Source organism: Ochlerotatus camptorhynchus, unplaced genomic scaffold (assembly GCF_037179485.1).
Source record: "Ochlerotatus camptorhynchus isolate MF236.1 unplaced genomic scaffold, CSIRO-AGI_Acam_v1.1 ptg000361l, whole genome shotgun sequence".
NCBI lineage: Eukaryota > Metazoa > Arthropoda > Insecta > Diptera > Culicidae > Ochlerotatus > Ochlerotatus camptorhynchus.
In genome coordinates this window covers 5,392,625-5,414,566 of record NW_027040849.1, presented here as the reverse complement: position 1 = coordinate 5,414,566, position 21,942 = coordinate 5,392,625, and the positions used below count along the sequence as shown (strand labels likewise).

General features: G+C 36.4%; 2 protein-coding genes across 11 annotated transcripts in view; both read left to right on the top strand.

Annotated features, from left to right (window-relative positions):
• Window positions 1-21,942, top strand: part of OXA1L (OXA1L mitochondrial inner membrane protein) — a 135,649-nt gene that overhangs the window by 52,606 nt on the left and 61,101 nt on the right. The gene's annotated exons all lie outside the window — the stretch shown is intronic.
• Window positions 1-21,942, top strand: part of msn (serine/threonine-protein kinase msn) — a 239,681-nt gene that overhangs the window by 190,397 nt on the left and 27,342 nt on the right. For all 10 annotated transcript variants that reach the window (XM_065231740.1, XM_065231748.1, XM_065231744.1 and 7 more), the window contains one exon: window positions 18,036-18,161. In XM_065231740.1, the coding sequence (XP_065087812.1) occupies window positions 18,036-18,161 (126 nt within the window). The remainder of the gene's footprint in view (window positions 1-18,035; window positions 18,162-21,942) is intronic.

Genomic DNA, 21,942 nt, shown 5'->3' with positions numbered 1-21,942 from the left:
CTCCAGACTCCAGATGAAACTTAAAGAGAATTCCAATGAAATCCTGAGTAGGATTCAAAATAAATTTGCAAGATAATTCTGGTTACATTCCAAGACAGAAGGACAGAGGTGGCAAATGTACATTTTTTGCAAAACCATCGTCCAGAGCAAAACAAGAAAGCCAGAAAAATGTCGCAGTCCATTCTTTTTCAAATAGTTTATTGCAATTAAATTTAGCTGCAAGCTTGGGTTGGGTGTAACAGTAAATTATCAAGTCCCTCATTTACGCATAATTTTTCAGAGTTGGTTGGAAATGCTATCTAACATGAAGCTTTAGTGTGATAATTTATTAGCTAGAGAATGATCTTAGGAGAGGGTAGGTACATAGTTCCTTTAGAGTACGGCAGTATGGAAATTGAATAGAAGTTGAAAATGAGCGAAATGAAACGTCGCTAGAACTATTCCACAGCCGCACGCAGTATTTGAGCAAAGGCAGACGCACACTTCTTGCCTGCAGATTTCAAATCTCCGCGTACATCGTATGGTTTAGGCAAAAAGTGTGCATTTGGCTTGATCTGTCGCATTAATGGCCCTTCGCTCATTTTCAACTTCTATTCAATTTTCATACTGCCGTACTCTAACCGAACTATCTACCCTCTTTTAAGATCATTCTCTAGCTAATAAATTATCACACTAAAGCTTCATGTTAGATAGCATTTCCAACCAACTCTGAAAATCGCAAACTTCGCGTATAAAGTAACATACAAACACTTTGAATGCATAATTTTTGCTTATGAGTGGTTAGTAGAGTGATGCAAAATTTGAAATTTTCGCTCCACAATACTTAAACGATTCCAAATCAGATCCTGACTAACCTCTCAAAATTTGAACCCCATGAACATGAAACTGAGATGGCACAAACCATTTGAAGTTTGTATGGGAATTACTATGGTGAAACCAAGATTTTTGTTCATGTCTATCTAATAATTCACCATATCGGTCTGCTTCAAAAGCTTTTAACTGTATTTGTAGGAAATTTTCCCAGCTACAACTTTGCTGAAGACCTCTTTTTGATTAAATACAAGGATCGAAAGTTATCAATGGTTCAATGTGCTGATGTCTTATGATAATGCTCAGCAGGCAACATTAGTGTTTCTGGGGCGTTAAATAGGACACAAAAATCATGCCTACTATGTCACACTGCAAAATACAGTGTTGCCTACTGAGCTGCTGCTTGATCTTGTCATAAGTTTACCAATCTCTTAAATAATTAATAACTTTTTTCCTGTCTCGTTTTACATAGAAACGATCTTGAGCAAAGTTGTAGCTGAGAAAATTTTCTATAAGAATGGCTATCGAACTGTTTCTCAGCTCAATATGGAAAAATACTGGAAGGCAATGAACAAAAAGTTGAGATTTCCCGTAGTAATTTACATGTAAACTTCAAATGGCTTGTGAGAAGTCTGTTACTAACCAAATGAGTTGTAACTTTGGGAGGCTAATCAGGACCCGATTTGAAACCATTTAAGCACTGTGGAGCGAAAAAGTCAAATTTTGCATCAGTCTAGTGGTTAGTATTCATTCTTATCTTTTAATTCCATGTAATAATAAACATCAAATAAATGCAGTAATTGGGCAGAAATCAGCAAAATTCTTCATGAGTTAAATTTAAGTCGTGTTGGTCTTGTCTGCTTTGTTTGTGCGAAAATGTTCTGTCGCTGGCAGAAACCAGTTCAGAAATGTCACGACATTTTTTTCCGGTTGCCAGTTTGTTTTCGTGTGTCTTCACTGTGGTCATTGCGAAAAGTATCAAATGTTAAGGAAACAAGTTAAAAACCAGTACTCGTGCCACCACTTGTTCTGACTAAAAAGAACTCTTAGGATTTTCTAGGAAATTTCCAACGAAGTTTTGAGGTAAATTTCAAAGTAATACTAGGTTGTTCCTAGGCGATTCTGCAGGACCATTTCAACGATTTCAAGTAACCACTCCAAGGAATATAGCGAGAATTTCGAAGATTATTCCATGGGAATTTTAGAAGAATACTTAGTTAATACTGAGAGGAGAGATATTTTCAGGAGAATCCTTTAGAGAAACGATAATTGTAAAGAATGTTACGACAATTGCAGGGCGAATCAAAAAGCATTCTATAGAGAATTTCTAGAGTATTATGGAGCAAATCTTAAGGGAATACCTAAGATGAACTGTGAGGAATTATTTTTTTGATTCTATGGAAATTCTTGAGACATTTTCTTATAAACTCCAAGTTGATTCAAGCAAATAAATGTTATGGAACACAGAAAAAAAATGCAAAATTCTGAAACTTTATTTTTTTTATTCTGGATTAAGAAAAATCTTTAAGATTTGAAAAGTTTTTTTTTTGTTCAGGACTTTTAAAATGTGATTTCTCAGACCAATATTCCGAACATTGTGAAATTTGCAAGATTCTGGAACATTAAGAAGCTTTCATGATTCAAACCTAACAGAAATATGCTGAATGTTGTGTTTCGATATTGTGACATTGAAATAAACCAAGTGTCTGAACTACTTTTTTATATTTCTGGCACATTATCGACTCATAGAACTAGATTTATTTTGATTATAAATTTTACCAGTGTATTCAAATTGTTGCACTAGTCCATTTCAAAACCTGCTCACGTAAAATATTGCTATGACTAATAAGTGGCACGTGGAAAAATATAATAAACTAGAAGATCTTTTGTTGTAAATAATGCCCAGCATTTCTGTTAAAAAATTACTTATTTGAAGTTCAGCAATACATTAATTATCCTTCATTTAAATTATGATTATTCAATTTGTGTACCATGTATATTGTACAATTTCACTTGGATATGCATTTTTTATAAATATAGTTTTAATTTAATTTTATTTTTTAACCTTTATCTAGGAGATTTTAAGCCACGGGCTAGTTCATTTCCAAAAAATTCAAATTAATTTTGTTTGATTTAGAATCTAGAATTAAAAGAACCAGGGCTCTACATTTTCGAAGCTCTAAAATGAATTCGTGTTTTGTTTCTCTCATACATACGTGTTCGACGCTTCATTTCTATAACGCCTAGCTAGACTATTAGCAAGAAACGAAAATAAAAAAGCAGGACGCTTAGAAGGAAAGGCTGGCTTTGGAACTTCTCGTCGTTGCTTTGCTCATCGCTTTCAATGAAACTAACGTCGATTTTCTAGTTAAACGAAACCTCATTTTGGCTTTCAATTCCGTTTTCTCAAACACTCTATCACCGCTCTTTCAATTTGTTTAAAATGCGTTATGTCCCGTTTTCGATAATTTTTTTTAGATAAATAATGTGTTATTTCATTTTCCGTCATATACGTCATGAAACCTCTGTTGATGTGTTTCATGAAAGAAAAAAACTATCAAAGTCGAGCACTCTTTCGCTCATCCGTTTCACCGAAGCTTGAAAGGAAGGCCAATGGAGCGACGGGAGAAAGAGAGACAAGCGATTGAACATTTGTTTGTGCACGCCGACTGAGGTTCTAGCATGCTGCGAAGTTGTTCGACTTTAACAGAAAAAGAAAGCCAGCAGTCTCTTCGTCGCATCGAGTTGGTCGATTGAAGCTGATATTGTGACGCCCTGAAAAGAACTATTCTCATCAATAGAAACATTTTTTGATTTCACTGGCTGCGATTAATCACCGTGGACATGTACTAATTTGATTAGATTGGCTTTTTTCCGGTGGCATTGAAATTAAAACAGTATTTATTTGCGTAATGCGTCATCGTTCAGTCATCATCAGACGTAATTTACTTACTTTGACCTTTAAACTTGGGCTGTCACAATTATAATAAAAATTGTCTAATTGTAACAGACTAAGCTAAAAGGTCGAAGTTAGAAGTTGCGTCTGATGATGGCTGAAGCAAAGGAAGCCGAAACGCGTTACGCAAATAAAAACTGTTTTATTTTCAACGTCACCGAAAAAAGGCATTCCAATCAAAATAACATTTATTGATTTTGCTATCCATTTAAAGTATATGTCATTAAATTAGTTAGACAAATGTTAAACTTTATCTTTTAATAGCTTTGATTGTAAAACTGTTATTTTAACACTGTTTATTAATTTTAAGCTATTGTCACGCCTCCACTAAACTGAATTTCGTGAGTCTGAGTTGAGACTTAAGACTTCAAAATGTCCATTGGCACCACAGAAAATTCAAGTCTTACCAGCGAAAACGCCACATCAGTTTTCAGTCACATGCACAATAAGTAAAAACGTTTGTGGCACTTGAGTTTTTGTGTTACTCCATTTATTTTCTAACCGTTGTTTTTTTTTACCTGAAAATTTTCGTTGAATTGTTGTAAAAACCTCGAAAACAAAGAGAATTGTATTTACTAAAATGTACAAATTGGATTTTTTTTAACAATTGAAAATATGTTAATTATAATTCCTTAAATGGTCGAATCGCAAATAGTTTTAGCTACGTATTTATATTTCAATCAAATAGAGCTAATGAATAAAAAAAATAATTAAAATAATTATTTGTCTGCGTTGCCTGACTACCGTTCCATGAATTCAAGCCTTCCAACCTCTTCAAGAAGCTCACAGAACTTCAGTTGGCAGTCCTATGAATATTTCATGCAAAACTGCAGAAACTGCCTAACAGTGGCAAGCGGTGTTGGGAACAGCGTTGCCAGGTAATTTTTTTGAAAATCTGGACCAGTTAAAATATAATATTTGGAAAAATCTGGAATGCTTAAAATATCCAGTTTTTAACTTAATGCTATTGAAATCAAAGCGATGGGCCAATCTCCTGTAAAAATCTGTCAGTATAATCATCTGGAATTTATTTAAAGTACTAGAATGGTTATGAATTACATGTTTACATAATTTATATAAAGCAAATATCTTGTTAGCATTGCTGAAATCATTCAAAAGTTCAAAAGTATTGACACAGTGTGCCCAAAAAGTTTAAATGTCCATTACGCAGCGTTTCAAAAATGGACTCGAATGTGGATAAAATACTGCAGAAAATATGTTTAGAATTATTTTTTAAAACTTTATTTAAAAACTTATTAAGGACTTATTTAAAAGAATGAGAAGCAAAAAATCAAGCAAATTTGATGGCATCGATTTTTTAAAACTAATAATAGATGTAGTCCTTACTATTTGATGCAGTACCAGAATTTAAAGATTTTATTAGTTCTAAATAATTCTAATATTACCCTGCGATTGATCAGATTAACAATTTAATTCTTGACATTATACAACACACAACACACCCAGTAGGCCAAGAGGGAATCAAAGTCTAACATCGTGGCACTCACACACACCTTACCTAAACTAAGGGTAATTCCACTCCACTTCGCATGACCATTGGGAATAATTTTATGTCAAAGAATAATTTTATTAAACTACTAAAATAAAAGTCTGATAGCTTCATTTTGAAGTCTCAGGATCTTGCAATGATTCTATATTCCGGAGTTTATATTTTTCCTGGGTCCCAGATCATGAAATTTATTGTGTGTCTGAATTTGTTTGGAATTCTTCACAGGATATGTTCGCCCTTTTTTTAGTTCCATTTGAATCATCCTAGAATTCCATCATACTTCTTTTCTATATTCCCCTAAAATAATCTTGATAATCCAAACTTTTCCAGTAACATTATAAGAGTTCTTAGCATTACCTCTTGTAATCTCTTATAAATCACTCTCTAATTCCACAATTTCCTCAAACTGGTAAAAATTCCCAAGAATTGGCACAATTTTGTGTCTATTTTTCTCTATGAAATTCTGGGAAAAAATTTATAATAATTTCCTTGGTACACTATTCAGAATAACCGTCACGCTCTTCTCAGACTCATCCGATAATTCCTTTTGAACTGCTTTGTAGGTAAGGTTAGAATTGTTTTGAAATCCCCTCAGTATTTCCTAATTACTCAAGTACTTTGCCAAAATGTTTTCCCAGAGAATGTATTTCCATTGAAATTATTCTCACGATTCGTATCAGCATACTCCTTAAGTTTGTCCAATAATGTCCAACGTTGATGGACTTCAATAATTAAAGTAGCAAGTTTGGCTTTTTAATTTTTTGATTAGATGGTAAATCAATTGCAGTGATATTTTTAAAGCAACATGTTTAAAAAATCTGGGAAAATCTGGAACATATTTAAAAAATCTGGAAATATACGCGGTCTGTCTGTGTATCTGGCAAGACGACTAAAAATCTGGAAAATCCAGATAAATCTGGAATACTGGCAACGCTGGTTGGGAAGATATCAAATGATTTGATGCTTGATTTTCGTAGACAGAAGCTGCGATATCGTAGCTACGAATACCAAGCTAACAAAACTCACCGGCAGCGTTGCCAAATTGTTTTAAAGCTTATCGATATCAAATGTATTTAAAAATCGGTATTTATCGGTATTTACTATTTATTTATGTTTTTGCCGTTTTTGAAAACGAAAATTTTAACGATGGTGACGACTGGGATTTGAGGGGAATTGCTTTGTATGACGGCTTTCTGAGTCTTAAAACACTCTTTATTTTTTTTAATTTAATTTTTAAAATTATCGTTATCCTCAAGTGGTGATCAAAATTGTGACCAAGTAGTGTTGTTTTTTTCAATTTAATATCATTAAATAAATGAAACCAAAATATGGTAAATCAGCCACAACAACGACTAAACTATTGACAATAACGACAAACAATATTTTTCCTTGCCATAAAAAGCCACAACGCATGGCCGAAATGTCGGGGAGATTACATCGTAGTCGTTGCAGTGTTTTAAGACTGAGAAAGCAGTTAATCAAAGCAAAAATTTTGCTTTTGAACTATGATCGGAAAATTCCGGTATAAAATTCCGGGGAATGTTTGAATTAGCTTCTGAAAGGAGCTGAAAAAAACATCCAGAGAAAGACGAGATACTCTCCTGGATGAAGTTCGAGAAAAGCTGGAAAAACATCCGGGAAACTTCCAAGACACTAATTAAGAAACTTGTGGCGAAAATTTAAATGAATAATCGGAAAAAAAAATCGGACGTCACATCCAAAGGATGCCAGAAAAGTTTCAGAAACCGGAAGTAAATTTCCAGAAGTAGCCATTTCCAGGGAAAGCCAGAAGAAGTTTGGAAAAACCTTCCAATAGAAGTCGAACAAAAAAAAACCTTTGGCTTATGGTCAAACTTCCAGAAGAAGCCGAAAGAAATTTCTGGAAGAATTAATTGAACTTCCTGGAGAAGACGAAAGAAACTTCCTGGAGACACTTCCTGATATTTTCCTGATATTGATATGAAGACTCCGCAATTTCCTTGAAGTTTTCGGAAAATTCCTGAAATGCACTTAGGAATATTCCATAATAATTCCTCGAAATTCCTGAAAAGTTATTGTAATTTTCCTGAAATTAGGGGCTGTTTTGGAGTTCTCTGGTTATCCTCGAAGCGCTCGGAACTTCCCTGATTATAATAAGACTACCGGAATATCTCTAATCATCTTTGAAGGTCTCTGGACTTTCTTGAAGATTACGAAATCTCTTGAGTGCTCTCACAATTTTCTTGAATTTATTGTAACATCAACATTGAAGTTCTCTGATTTTCCCGATTTTTTTAATTTTTACAAGTTATCGACATTGCCATTAAAAAGCATAGAACTTCCCATAAAATGTTCTCACAATGATCTAATGTTCAAGTAACTTCCCTTACGTTTCCTAAATTTGCATGAGCCCCCAGGACATTGCTGCTGAAGTTTTCGGAAATTGCCTGAGTTTCTCGAAACTCCTCTATTATTTCAGCAATTTCATTGCAATTAATTAATCTGTCCTGATATTCCCTGAGCTCCACTAAAGTTCCTGAAAACCATTAACTTTCCCTGAAGTTCGTTGGACTTGTGAAGTTTCCAAAATATTTATGATGTTTCTTTAAGTTCACTGGAGCTCGCTGGACTTTTCTGAAATTTCCGGGTTTTCGAATTTTAACAGAAGTTAATGGAACTGTCTTTAATTTATCGAAACTTACACAAGAGTCTGGACTTTTCCGAAGTTTCAGAACTTCTTAAATGTTCCTGCAGCTAGTGTGGATCCGCAATAAAAATCTGATAGTATCCTTGAAGTTCCGGGAAAGTTGAAAAAACTGGCGGGAGAAGATGAAAAAATCATTCAAGCGAAGGCTGAAGAAAAAATTCCAGGGAAAGTTGGATGAAACTTCAGGAAATTTAAAAATGAATAATAACTTCCGGAAGTTAAATAATGTTTAAAAAATATTTCTCAATTCCCTAGGAATTACCGGAAAGAGACATCGACTAATTCTCGATTGATGGGTAGCCAAAAACGGTAAGGAAATGAAAACATTATTCGACAGAGTATCAAGCATAAGGCATCTTTAGAGATGATTGTTTAGAATTTTGAAGGCTCAAAAAATATGAGGTATTCAAAAAGATACAAGTCTCTCTCAACAATTTCCTTCGAAATTCGAGCGCAGGCAAGCAATAATAAATTTAATTATTTAATTTTATCTGTATATTGTTATCTAGTTCGGAAATCGGTATAAATATAAATCGGTATATCTGCCAACACTGCTCACCAGCTACAATTCTAACCAAACCGTGGTGAGTTTGAGTTTCATGATTTTTGCTTAACATCCGAATGCAACCCGAAACTACCGGCAGCAGTTGCTTCGTGTCTGCCATCGGTGAAAAGTAAAGAAAGTTAGCAAACCATACTTTCTCTTCCTAAGCAAACGATGTGCAACGGAATCATTTATGTGTCAGGTTTACATGTTGTGAGTAATCTCGCAATATTAAAGGAGCTTGTAAAATCAATATCATGCATGATATTTTGTTCCAATATCCCGCGTGATATGGAGAGTGTATGGCAAAAGAACGTAAGAATTTCATAAGAAACACTTTTGAATTTTTGCCACAAGAAATCAGTATTAATTTCATTGTTTTGCCTTATGAAAAATAATGTAGACAACACAATAATAAATCGGAGCAGACTAGAACCAAACCATGGACATTGAGATTATGAAGCTCGTGAGTTGACCACTCGTCTTTCAACGCTTAAGAAAATGAAATGGCTAAAGGCGTATAAGAGCTACGTTATGTTAGACGATAAAATTTATATTTGTCGTTCATAAGTCGAGTCTTATGAAATTCTTAAGTCTATTTGCCTCAGTGTATGAGAGCGGAAAAATATCATTTGATTGATGATTTTGCCAAAATTTATTTCACAAAATAGAGGTTTGCTGTCTTGGGTAAAGTTGTAGATCGTAGAATTTTATGAAATGTTGCCCAAGACGTAAAAGCTGTACATCTTCAAACAACATATATATACGAAGTTTCACATGGTTCAAAAAAGTAGTGTAAATTTCTGTTCAATGTGATGCACATAAATGGAGCGTCATATATCATATAAATTTACCTTATAAATCGTGTTAAATTCAGATACATTTCATGAAATGTTGTACATATTGTATACAAATACCCATCTTTGCGGCCAAAACTTGAACTATTTTTATCCACCAAATTGTAGTCCTAATTAATTCATTTTATTAATTCTATAAAATTCAATGAAGGCGTCAACTAAATTGGATGCAATCCCAGAGCGTTAGAATTTTTTCCCGGTTAGATTTAATTACTGGCCCACTGTGCAATGAAAGTCTCAGTTCCCTTTTATGGGCATTCCGAGGATAATTCCAAGGGGCTGTTCGAAAAGAATAAATATAATTTTGACCAGAATTTCTAGACTTTTTAAGTGAATTGCATAAAATTTCTAAGGAAAATTTAAGCGAATTATGAAAGTAAACTTCACTGAACTCATGGAGGAATCAATAAACGTTCGTCGAATTTTAGGATGAATTCCACGATTTTTGTTAGGAGTGTTCCACATAGAATATCTCTGGGCTGTTATAAAAAAAATTCAACGGAATCCCTGAGAGATTCTAAAATTTATTTTAGAGGAATTTTGACAAATAACTGAAGGGTAATGATTTTAAAGAACTTTCATGAGATAAATATTTAGATAATATTTTCTATATACTCATCTAACCTAGTGATCCTTTAGGCTCAATCGCAGTCGATTTAATGCCTCATGTAAATGTATATCGCACAACTGGGAAAACTTTCAAAAACCGGGAAAACCGTAAAATTTCTATTCAGGATTTGCTGGTCACCATGTAAATTCTAAAAATACTTATTACTAATTTGACTAAGTGACCTCTTGGGTCTTGGGCATAATACCGTTCGGCCTAATGGCATTCAGTCTATTGGCACGTGGTTTTATCCTTCATCATCATACTAATGTTAGCCCCCTCACCCTCTCTATTTCGGACCTAGCTAAGCCCTTGCCGAACTTTCCTTGGCAGTCCTCTACGCATTCCCTGTCAAACTTCTTAACTAGAAAGGTTACTATTCTGGACATTCCATGGCAGCTCTTTCTCAGAACTTCGTAATAGGCAAATAACTTTTGAAGTTTTCCTCCTTGGTATAAGGCTCTTCTACAAACCCTCTGAACTAATGTTATAGCCATTGTTGTGTATCTTCTTAAGGGGGAGTTCACCGCCCCGAATAAAAAATACGTTTTAATTTTTCTAAAAACATTGGAAACAGATATCAAACATCTAAAAAATGCATTTTTTTTTTTCTATTTTTCTCCAGATAATTTACGTGTAAAAATGTTTTTTCATCATGGCACAAAGCTGGACTCAAAAAACCGCAAAAATCAAAAATTTTCTCAGAAATTGAAGGAAAACCGGATTTTCTTATATTCTTCCAATATTTTTAGAAAAATCAAAACGCACCAGATTTTTTTTTTTTTTTTTTTTTGAGCGGTATGGTTCTCCTTGAGTTTGTCAGTACTCCAAAAGTTGTCTGAAAGTAAGGCCTGGAAGACCTTGAAAGTCCTTCTGGCAGCTGACAGCTTCCTTGATACACATTCAAACTATCTCAAGAAAATTCCGATTTTTTATCACAAGAACTCAAATTGTCTCGAAACATTATAAAACGCTAGAAATCCTCCCTATACATATAATCTGGTAGACCTTCGAACTATCCGTTGAAGTCCTTCGAACTTCCTCTGAAAATATTCTTACTTCTTCTAGAAACCTTCAGATTGGGTGGATTCTTCTTCTTCGGATTTCAAGCTTATTTCTTATCGCATATTAGCTTATTGCGTGCTCTCACCTTAGTGTTCTAGATGCACTTCCACAGTTATTAATTAAAAAGGAAGTCGAGAAATTTCCCAACCCGAAAAATTCGTAGATCGGACCGGGAATCGAACTCAGCCACCTCCAGCATGGTCTTGCTTTGTAGCTGCGCCTTTACCGACTGAGCAAAGGGAGGACCACTTAGGGTAGATGTTCCAGTCATAGCTATACGTTCCTATTTTGGTGTGTTACAATTATGGCCTATGGAATTCCCATACGCCCTAATTGGAGCACATCATAATAGGAATGTATCCTCATGAATGATATATATACCCTATAAGCGTTACATGTTGAAAACAACTTTCTCTTGATCCTTTTTCAGTCTTCAAGATATTTTTTAAACACTCATCTAAACTTCATAATATTTTCAGAGTGTTTTTTTTTCTAGATTCCTATGATAGTCCGCTAAGAATCTTTTGAACGTTAAAGAAACTACTCCAAACTACCTTGATTCTTCCCCGGACGATTTGCATAGTCCTCCTGCAAACCTTTTTTATATTCGTTGAAACACATTCAATCATTTATAAGACACGAGAGACGATCTTCGCCAAACCTCTGAGTTGCTTTAAGAATCATATAGAATGTTTAAAATCCTCCACATAGGGTTTAATCTCATAAATATTCAAATAATCCTTGGAAAGTTCATTTTTTTTTTTTAATTTTGCGGAACCCCTTAACGGAATTCTTTTATGAAGAGCTTTTTGCTTATCTTTTAACAGATATACGTATTTCGTCTACTACTTGCAGACTTCATCAGTGGTGTTGAGTACTTGGCACTGATGAAGACGAAATACTCGTATCTGTCAAAAGATAAGCAATTATAACGAAATTAAAAAGAAATACAGTTAGGAAAGTTTCCTGTAAATCTTTGAAGCTTCCCTCCGAAGTCCCATAGAAGAGGTGTTTGCATTTCCTAGCCGTTTTTATCTACCTGAGAATAAGATAACAGCAGATGGCTTTTCACCGGAATTCGGAGGAATCGGGAAATATTTTTATCCAGTGTCCAATTTATTAATATGGGGCCTCGAATAGCCAAGTCAGTTAAGACACGGTATCACCATAGAGGTAACTATAAGACCAGAAGGTCCCGAAGAAACGTGCTTAACTTTTTGGCTCAGCTCTGGTACTCTCTTCGGTCCCAAGCTAATCCGATGCACCCCTCGAAACATAGGAAAATCCACGAACCCCTCATTTTATCTGTCAATCTTTCATAGCGAATCAAAACAAACATAGTGTAGTACTAGAATTTCAACTAGAATGGGGTATGTTAAACGATTTGCTTGGGACCAATAGGCTAGTCAAGTAGTGAGCCAATTTTAAATCGTTAGTTTCCACCGGTTGGTATCACCAAGTCGGAAGCAGTGGGTTCGATTCCCGGTCCAGTCTAGAACATCTTTCGGGTTGGAAATTTTCTCGATTTCCCTGGGCATAGAGTATTATCATCAATCAATACGAAATTAACGATTTTAAATTGGCTCTTTACTTGACTAGCCCATTGGTCCCAAGCAAATCGTTTAACATACCCCATTCTAGTTGAAATTCTAGTACTACACAATGTTTGGTTTAATTCGCTATGAAAGTTTGATAGATCAAATGAGGGGTTAGTGGATTTTCCTATGTTTCGAGGGGTGAATCGAATAGCTTGGGACCGAAAAGAGTACCAGAGCTGAGCCAAAAAGTTGAGCACGTTATTTCGGGACCTTCTAGTCTTAGAGTTACCTCTATGGTATTATCATCAATCAATACGAAATTAACGATTTTAAATTGGCTCTTTACTTGACTAGCCCATTGGTCCCAAGAACATCGATGAGCGTACCCCATTATTGTACTAGAATCTGTCTTGATGTTTGTTTTGATCCGTCTTATAAATTTGACAGAGTTTAATTAGGGGTTTCTGGATTTTCCTACGTTTCGAGTGGTGCTTCAACAGCCGACGCCGGTGGTGTAGTGGTAAGCGTGACTGCTTTCTCACCCCAATGGGTCTGGGTTCAATCCCAGTCGAGGTCGGTGGGATTTTTCTGAGGCATAAAAATCTCTGGTCACGTCTTCCTTCGGAAGGGAAGTAAAGCCGTTGGTCCCGGCCCATGTATGTTGTTGAATGGGTGCGATATTCTACGCAGGTGTGGAAGCTGCCTTCCTGCACAGAAAAAGAGTGGTGCTTCAATTAGCTTGAGACCGAAGCGCTGGAACTTCGTGAGCCAAAAGATTGAGTATTGTTTATACGGGGCCCCCTGGTCTTAGTGTTAGTCTATGGTACTACTTTCTATGTCTGTGAATGGTATAATAGAGATTATCACGTTTGTTTGTATTGGCACTCTGCGTGAGAGTGTGGTATCTCCAAGCAGAATCTCACGAACACTAATGCAGCCTGTAAATTCATAGGATTTTGACAGTTCTTACAGCAATACATATCAAGAGCCACATGTGAAAAGGGCATACAAGCTTTTTGTAAACAAACCTTTGTAGGCCCTTTTTCGCCAACCGAGGGTCGCCCACGCAAACCAACAACATCATCGGGAAGGAGAAAGCTTCCTCTACCCGCTAATGTTAATGGTTTGCGTTGGTGTCATATGGGTCGCGAGAGAAGGGCATAAGAAGGTTGTATGTCCTTTTCACATGTTGTTCTTGATATGCAATTTTTATACAATACATATGCAGCTGGAGAATACTACTCATAATCAGAGGAAAATTTATGACAAACCGCTGTCAAACTCATTTTGGCCATACATTTTTAGGTTAGGCAAAATTAGTATCAGAGGAAAATAATAAACAACTTTACACTGCGGACACGTCCGTGCGTGCGTTAAACTTAAAAAATTAACTCACTTTCGGTAAAAGTGGAACTACTCTAAAGTGAGTCAACCCATTGTTACTCACTTTTGAGTAATGAATGCATCTGTCAAATTCAAAGCATCTTCTACTCAGTTCTGGTTAACGAAAAAAAAAAAAAAAACGAACTGAGTAAATTTTGCTCAGTTGTAGTAAAATTTAACGTTTTAAAAATGAGAAATTTGAATTGTCATAGTATATAAAGTACAATGTTAGGAAAGTAAACAACATCGACTTTTATTTGAAATCATAACAACACAACGACAACGCATAGTTTTTTCAAGGTTTTATCAACTTTCCGGGTTGTAGAACATCTTGGTACTGTCCTCTCACCGACAGGGAATTCGTACTCCTAAAGTGGAAAGGGAATTGGATTTATCTGCAAATCCACGGAATCACGAATTGAGTTGAGAGTCTTACCATTATGTTTGGCGATGAAATTGAATTCTTCTGCTGCTCAAAAGAGGCACTGGGTCTGCTGCTCGTCTTCTACCTCTGGCTGAGGTAACCATTGATTGGTATCTGGCAAAGGTGGACCCTTATCTTCTGCCGCCTGACTCCAATTCTCCAGATCCAAAAGTTCTATTTCATCCTGCTGCAGTATCCAATAATCCCTTCTGGCCTCCAGGTGCAGTTTAATATCGATTGTCAAAAAATGAGATTCTGTTTGAAATTAGTAATGTAATTAAACCAACTGCTCGAAAATGGCAAATCACGAACTACCTTCAACTTAGGTTCGACCACCCACCTCGGTAGATTGGCGATTAAATTTTTGAGTTGACTCACGAACCTTTGTCGCCGGAATCCGTTTATTCAGACGGGGAAAGGTATCGAGAAATGCTAAACTGCAGCTGTTAATGTGGCTTCTGGAGATTTAGTACTGGAGCTTTATCGAGTTATTTGTATTGTTTACTGCACTTTTAAATCAGCATTTGTTGTTCAAACCCGGAGTAAACAGAACGAAAATATATTTAACCGTTATGTGATCGACAGGGTACCCGGGTACCTTTTCAGATTTCAAGTTAAGAAATTATACAATTATTTTCACGACTGGAAACCAGAATTCAGTGACATCTTAGAACTCATGGAGAGACAACTTTTCATGAAAAAAGATTTCATATTGCAGCAAGGGACTTTGAAAGGGGGGGGGGGGGTCCTGACATTGTTTACCCTTTAGGAGCTCGACAAGGGTACCCGGGTTCCCACAAAATTGAAATGCTTGCAACTGCGGTCAATTTTGACTGATTTTGAATATTTTGGCTTCATCGGATTCAGAAACTTATCCTCTTTCTAGACATTGCCAACAATGTTCATCCGGAATCGTCTGGTTCCCGGTAATCCGGATTTCCTGTATAATGTTCCAGAGGTTTAGGAATAAACCCCTACAATATGGATATCAAAATTCATGAATTTACAGCAGAAGACCGTTTATCATAATTGTGTGGTCATTTGACGGATTGTCCCCGAAACGACCATTCCGGAGCAGGCTCCCGTTGGGCTTCTTGTGGCCATAGAAGTGTTTGGGAAGAAACCCCTACAATATGGGTATCAGAATTCATCATTCCATCGGATGATCACAAAATTATGATAAACAGTCTCCTGCTGTAAAGTCATGAATTTTGATACTCATATTGTAGGGGAGCTATTATATAATTTAACGTGTAAAAGTAGCGTTACTATTAGGAAAACATAAGTCGGTTCGATGCACTTACAGCGGATAAAAAATTCTTTAAATTAGGTGGCATTACAAAAGCTGTTATAGTTTGACTTGTATCGGGGTAAGACGGCCACCTTTGGTTGGGTTGTGTGAAGCCTCAAGGTTGAAACTGAATGCAGTAAATAACAATATTTCGTTTTTGAAATATATCAGGCTTTTTTCGAAAACATTTCTAAGAAGCTTCTGAAACATTATAAGTAAGATGATAAAAGGCATTCCAAATGGTGATGGTGAACAGGTAAATTTGGAACTCTCTCACTATGGGACGCTAGTGTACATGTGAACTTACGGTATTTATAAGCTATATCTTGAAATCCTCACCATCTACGAAACCAGGACATCTACGTGAAGTTCACACGCAGAGTAGTGTCGCGTAATGAGATAATTCTGAACTAACCAAGCCACAAATTAGAAGACATTGGTCATTTCAACAACTTTCTCGAAGACGGACACTTTCCAAATAGTAATGATAGTGGCGCCGGTGGTGTAGTGGTAAGCGTGATTGCCTCTCACCCCAGCAGGCCTGGGTTCAATCCCAGTCGGCGCCGCCGGGATGTTTTGAGGCATAATATCTCTGATCACGCCTGCCTTCGGAAGGGAAGCAAAGCCGTTGGTCCCCGGTTCATGAGTTGATGGGTCGATAGGTAGGGTCCAGGTGTGGGAGCTGCCTCCCTGGCGTCGGTAGCATTGGTGCTCAGCACGGAAAACAAGATCGACGGAAAACAAAATCAAGGAAAAAAAATAGTAAAGATCTCAAGATACATTTTATACGGTATATTGATTTGCACATTAGCGCCGCATAGTGAAACAATTCTGTACTACTGTTTCCTAACCAATCCGCCTTGATCTACTGTGAAATTTTGTCTGTGACAGTAACCTTTTATATAGCCAGGATCATGTGATATTCCACGTGGCCGTCTTTCCCCTAGGGGTTGCCTACCTTACCCTGCATGATTTTTTTCTTTTATTATTTAGATTTTTTTTTTCGTGATAAAACATCATTTTCTAAAATGAAATTTTATAAAGCTCAATATTATGTATTAGGGAAAGTACTCTAAAGATTAATATTCACTAAATTTGTCGCGGAAATTTTATACAGCGTTGGTTAAATTTTACTTAAATCTAAGGGTGGCCGTTTTCCCCGTCGTCCCCTACAATAAATGACATGATAAATACTTCTTTTTCTGCGATGATCTAGTACTGCAATAGTTGAAATATTCAATAAATAGAATTCTAATAAAAACTTTCTACTTGAAAGAAATCCCATTCGTCTTTCATCAGTACGATAAAATGTGTATATAAACCCCATATCTGTACATAGTGTATTTGTATCTATTGATTGTGATTAATTGGAATGATGCTCGAAAAACAATTACTAACCAAATCTATGTGTATGTGTGGCACCACTAACAACAGCAAATAGCAACAACTTGAGGTAAAATGTACACTTTAACCAGGGAAAAAGTAGTGTCAAAAAGTGAACAACTCATCGGTCGCCGTGCTTTCTCCACTTTGATAAACTACACCTCCAACACTGGCCCTACGAAATAAACACTGAATTTCAGTTGATGGATTTACCAATTTCATTTAAATCACTATTCAATATCGATGCAAACCTTTTACCATTTGTATGACAAAAGTTGACAACAGATCTGCCATGAAATAAAAAAAAAAACGGATGAAAGAAACTCAAACTATCGCCAAACGAAAATAAGAAAAACAGATTTGTTACGCTTTTTAACAGGACTTTTTCTTCGCTTCCAAGTTTGTTTGTTTGGATTTGCCTACCTCTACCACAACTCTTTTCGCTTTGATTGACAAACCAATAAACAAATAAAAAAACATCGCCAATAACCTCCTGGATTGTGCGAGCGCGCGCTGTGTTTGTGCTGGAAACAAATTACCAATTGTTCGATTTTTCTAATTCTGTTCTTTTCGTTCTACTAAAACCACATTTCCTTCTTTTACTAAATTCGGGAATTACCTACCCCTTTCACACCATTACGCTTAAGTTTTTTTTTCTTTTAAAACTAATCGAAATTTCACGACCCTCCCCCTACCACCACACCGCTTATTTGCAACTAATCCAACTTAGTACGGAAAAAAAAAATCGAGAGTAATAATTCACCAATTCTTCCCCCGTTTTAGAGATTCGTGGTTTGAATCGAAGTATTTTTGTTTTCTGTTCCTTTTGATCTTCTTATGTCATCAGACCTAACCTCAAAACCAATTCGTAGTCAAAAATTGTTTCTGTTTCGTTATACAATTTCCATCGAATGTTCCGGCGAATTGAATTGTTCTAAAATTCTTCTTTTCTTTTCATCGAACTCGATTCGTTCCCAGCAGAACCGCGGCGGTGAAAACAGCAGTTTAGGAACGCCAGGTCAGCGCACGAGCAGTGTCCTGCCGGATCTACTGAGTCAAGCGTCCCCGGCAACGCCCCCACGACACGACAAATCGGCCAGCGAAGAGGTAAGTGATCGTTTTTTTGATTTCTTTTACTCGAACGCCGAAAAAGCCATCTCGCATAACTTCCTTCATCCCACTCACACTGACTGTGCCACGATATCCATCCATCCGCCATCCACCTCTACGCACACCATCATACAGATGAACACGTTCAGAGTACCACGGCCGTGTGTTGCTTTTCGATTTGTGGTTTCGCACTCACGTTTTTGGTGGGAATTTATGGAAATTTTTTACATTTTTCGTTATTGATGAAGCCAACGTGCGAAGGACAATAGTATTAGACCCTTTCCATCCGATCAAACTTCTGCCGAGATCATAGAGATTGCTAAAGTATGATTGTGTCAGTGATTTGTTTTCATCGGGAAAATTTTCCGCAATTAAGCCCGATGAAAACATTTTGCGTATACGTATACGTGACGTAGTGTGCGTACGATAAACGTCAGCAATCTCTATAATCTCCAATGGCCACCATCTAAGCAGACTTGGCAGACTATCTGTCAAATCTGCAAAGATGGTGGCATATCAGTTTGATTGTATATCTTATCTTATCTTATCTTATCTATCGAAAAATAATAATAGAACACCTACGTGGGCTTCATCACTGAACACCGAAAGTTGTATGATTTTCCAAATATTCTTCACTGTTCAAACACACAACACGCTTTGTTTGCTATACTAAACTGATTTCGAGTGCTAAGGATTTAGCTTCCGTGTGTGTGTGTGTGATTAATGGATTGTCGTTCAAATCAACGGAACTCTAGTACTTCATCGAACGGCTACTTTCAGGTGAATGGTAATTAAATCTGCTAAAACGAGTCATTACTATCTTACAAGCCAGTCGTTGGCTACCGGAGAGTGTTTTTTAATAGCTAAAAACTGTTTTTGAGTTTACTGAAATGTATCCACCTAGCTTAGTTGCCACTCTCTTCAGAACTGATGGCTGCGGTTGCTAATGTGTAAGTAAGTTGCAGGGGTTGCCGTCGTCTACAGAATCACCTTTGAGTTGTGTTCATAAAAGACTTAAAACTAACAACATCTAGCTCATGCGGAATTATTTTGACATTTTAACAATTTTCAGTAGTTAGTTTTCGTTGATTATTATTATTATTGATAGCAGCCATTTGAAATGTTAAGGTATTTCATATTATAGTAAATTAATTAAACATAGTTTTGCATGTATGTGAAAGTTTTCTGAATTATTCGGAATATTCTTTTTGGTTCTTATAAAGAATAATTTATTTTAACATTCAAGTAGACAATTTTCCATAAGCAACTAACGCTTTTCGAGTAATGTTTATCGATGTTACAAAACATCATGCAAGTCTAAACAGGCAACGCACAGTGGGCAAAAAACTCAAATAGCACCTATGGACAGGGGTTGAAACGGTTGACGTGTTTTACTACACTCGCTCCGTTGTCTTGCGCGACTGTCTGTATATATTCGTACTCTCATGCTCTACCGTCGTCTCTCTTACACAGTATTTGAGCAAAAAGAAAATGATGAAATAACTGTCATATGACATGTGTGATTTCGTTCTAATTCCTCAATTTGGTGTAAATTAAACACACAAGCACAACATCAGCAGCTCTTATAATGAGAAAAACTAAAATGCATATGTCATTTTAGTTTGGTGCTGTTATTTGATAGCTTGTGTTGCAAGTGTCGGAAGCAAAGGCAGTCGATTACCTATCTCAGAAAATGTGTCGACTATGGTGGCCGCTTACAAGACTGCCTATGGATCATTCCATCTCAAGTACGTAATAAACACACTTGATCAACATTCACCCAGATGAGTAATATCAGTTTCCCCCGCTTGCCTCGATAAGAAGAATGATTGTGATGCTGACCTATTGGAAAGTTTGTTAGGACAAGGAGTTGTTGAAGTTAAGCAAATAGTGACAATGCGTGACGAACGCAAAATCTGTACGTGAATTTTCGTTCTCATTGTGAAAGGCACAACTCCCCCCAAAGAAGTCAAACTGGGTTATGCGATACTCGAAACAAGGCCGTGGTATCCATCCCCGTTGAGATGTTTTGTGTTTTTTTGGTCACATTGAAAGAACAGCAATAGCGGGAAAAGTGTAGTAAGTGTGGAGACCCCATAACTCATGTGACAACCAGGAAAAATGTGTGAATTGTGAAGGCGCACATGGCGCATTCTTCAAAGGGTGCCCGGTGCTAAAAAAGGAAATGGTAATCATCAAAGTGAAAGTGGATAGGAACATACCCTTTTGGGAGTCAAAGAAAATAGTGGAAAACGAGAACAGAACCTCGTTTGCAGATGTTATAAAAACGAAAAATAACCAAGAAATAGAGGAAAAGATGAAGCAACTTACGAATAGAAGAAAACGTACGCCGAGACGCTCAAATTGAGTATGAATAAGCAATTCTAAGTAGAAAAAAAAATACAAAGAAGATATGGAAATCGTTATCCGCACAAACGAAGATAAAATAAAATCAATGGAAGAAAAGTTCGAAACAGCGAGCAAAAAATTTGAACAGACACTACACGCCCATCAAGAAGAAAAGCAGAGAAAGAGCTGGAGAAACTCAAAGAGAGTAACACCAAGCTCGAACAAACCCTGAAACTCTACGGCTACAAAGCACCCCAGAAGCTATGAAAATCCTGCACCATCGCCTCCAAGGAAAAAGAAAGGAAGCAAACCTAAGGAGCCATGCGAAAATTTGGAATACGTGAACTCTGGTTAAGACGAATCATGGCAACAAAATGATGATGAAATGCAACCCTGGATCCGAACCCGGAACTTACTCACAAACATGCAAACACACAAAGAAAACAGCATCGTTTCGTGGAACATAAGATCTCCAATTTGGAAAGGAAGAAGATAAAATCCAGCACCAAAGATGAAATTGTCAAACTCTATAACGAAGCATCAGATAATGGAACTTCCATCACTTTCTGCTAGATACCGATTCACATTGGAATCCCTGGAAATGAAAAAGCTGACATTGAAGCGAAACGCGCACTCGAACTAAGCACTATCACGCAGCAAATTTACAGGGAATTTTATTTTTTCTGGAAAAACCTGGAATATTCAGGGAATTTTGGTTCCACTCAGGGAATTTTCCAATTATCACTTCATTCGTAATTCAAAAGAAATTTTTCGTTCAGTTTCTCGAAACGTTTCTTAAGGACACTAGCATCTGACAGCTAAGACAACGTGTGCGAACGAGACAAGTTCATTCAGAGAGTCTTGTCACGCTCGCTCTTCGCTGATTTGTATGTGGAGGATCAAAATCGTCGTAAAAAGGAAACAGCCGAAAAAGAGAGACTGGCAACCGTCAAAAGGAAACATACGAAGCATGTATTGTATAAGAATAAGCATGCCAGACAGCAGGTCTGAGACCCAACATAGAATTTGTTTTTGAGCTTCAGAGAGGGTCGGAGATCTACTGAGAAATTTGTTGAGCTTCAGGGTAGTTCGTAGATCTTGAGAACAGAACTACAAACAAATTAAAAGTTATTAACAGAAATTCATAAAAACAAAATCACAAGAGAGGTCGTAGATCTTCAGAAAAATGTTCAAAGAAATTTTCAAAACTTCAAGCAAGCAAAAATAATTTCAAATCAATTTGTAAAACTATAAGCGAAATTTTACAAATCTTCAGGGAAATTCGCATAACTTCAGACAAGTCCAAGAATCTACAGTGAAATATAATGTATTTCACAGAAGTTTGGAGATCCTCGAAACATTATTCAACATCACAAAAGTTCGTAGATCTTCAGAACGAAGCTACAGAACTTTGAAAAAAAATCACAGG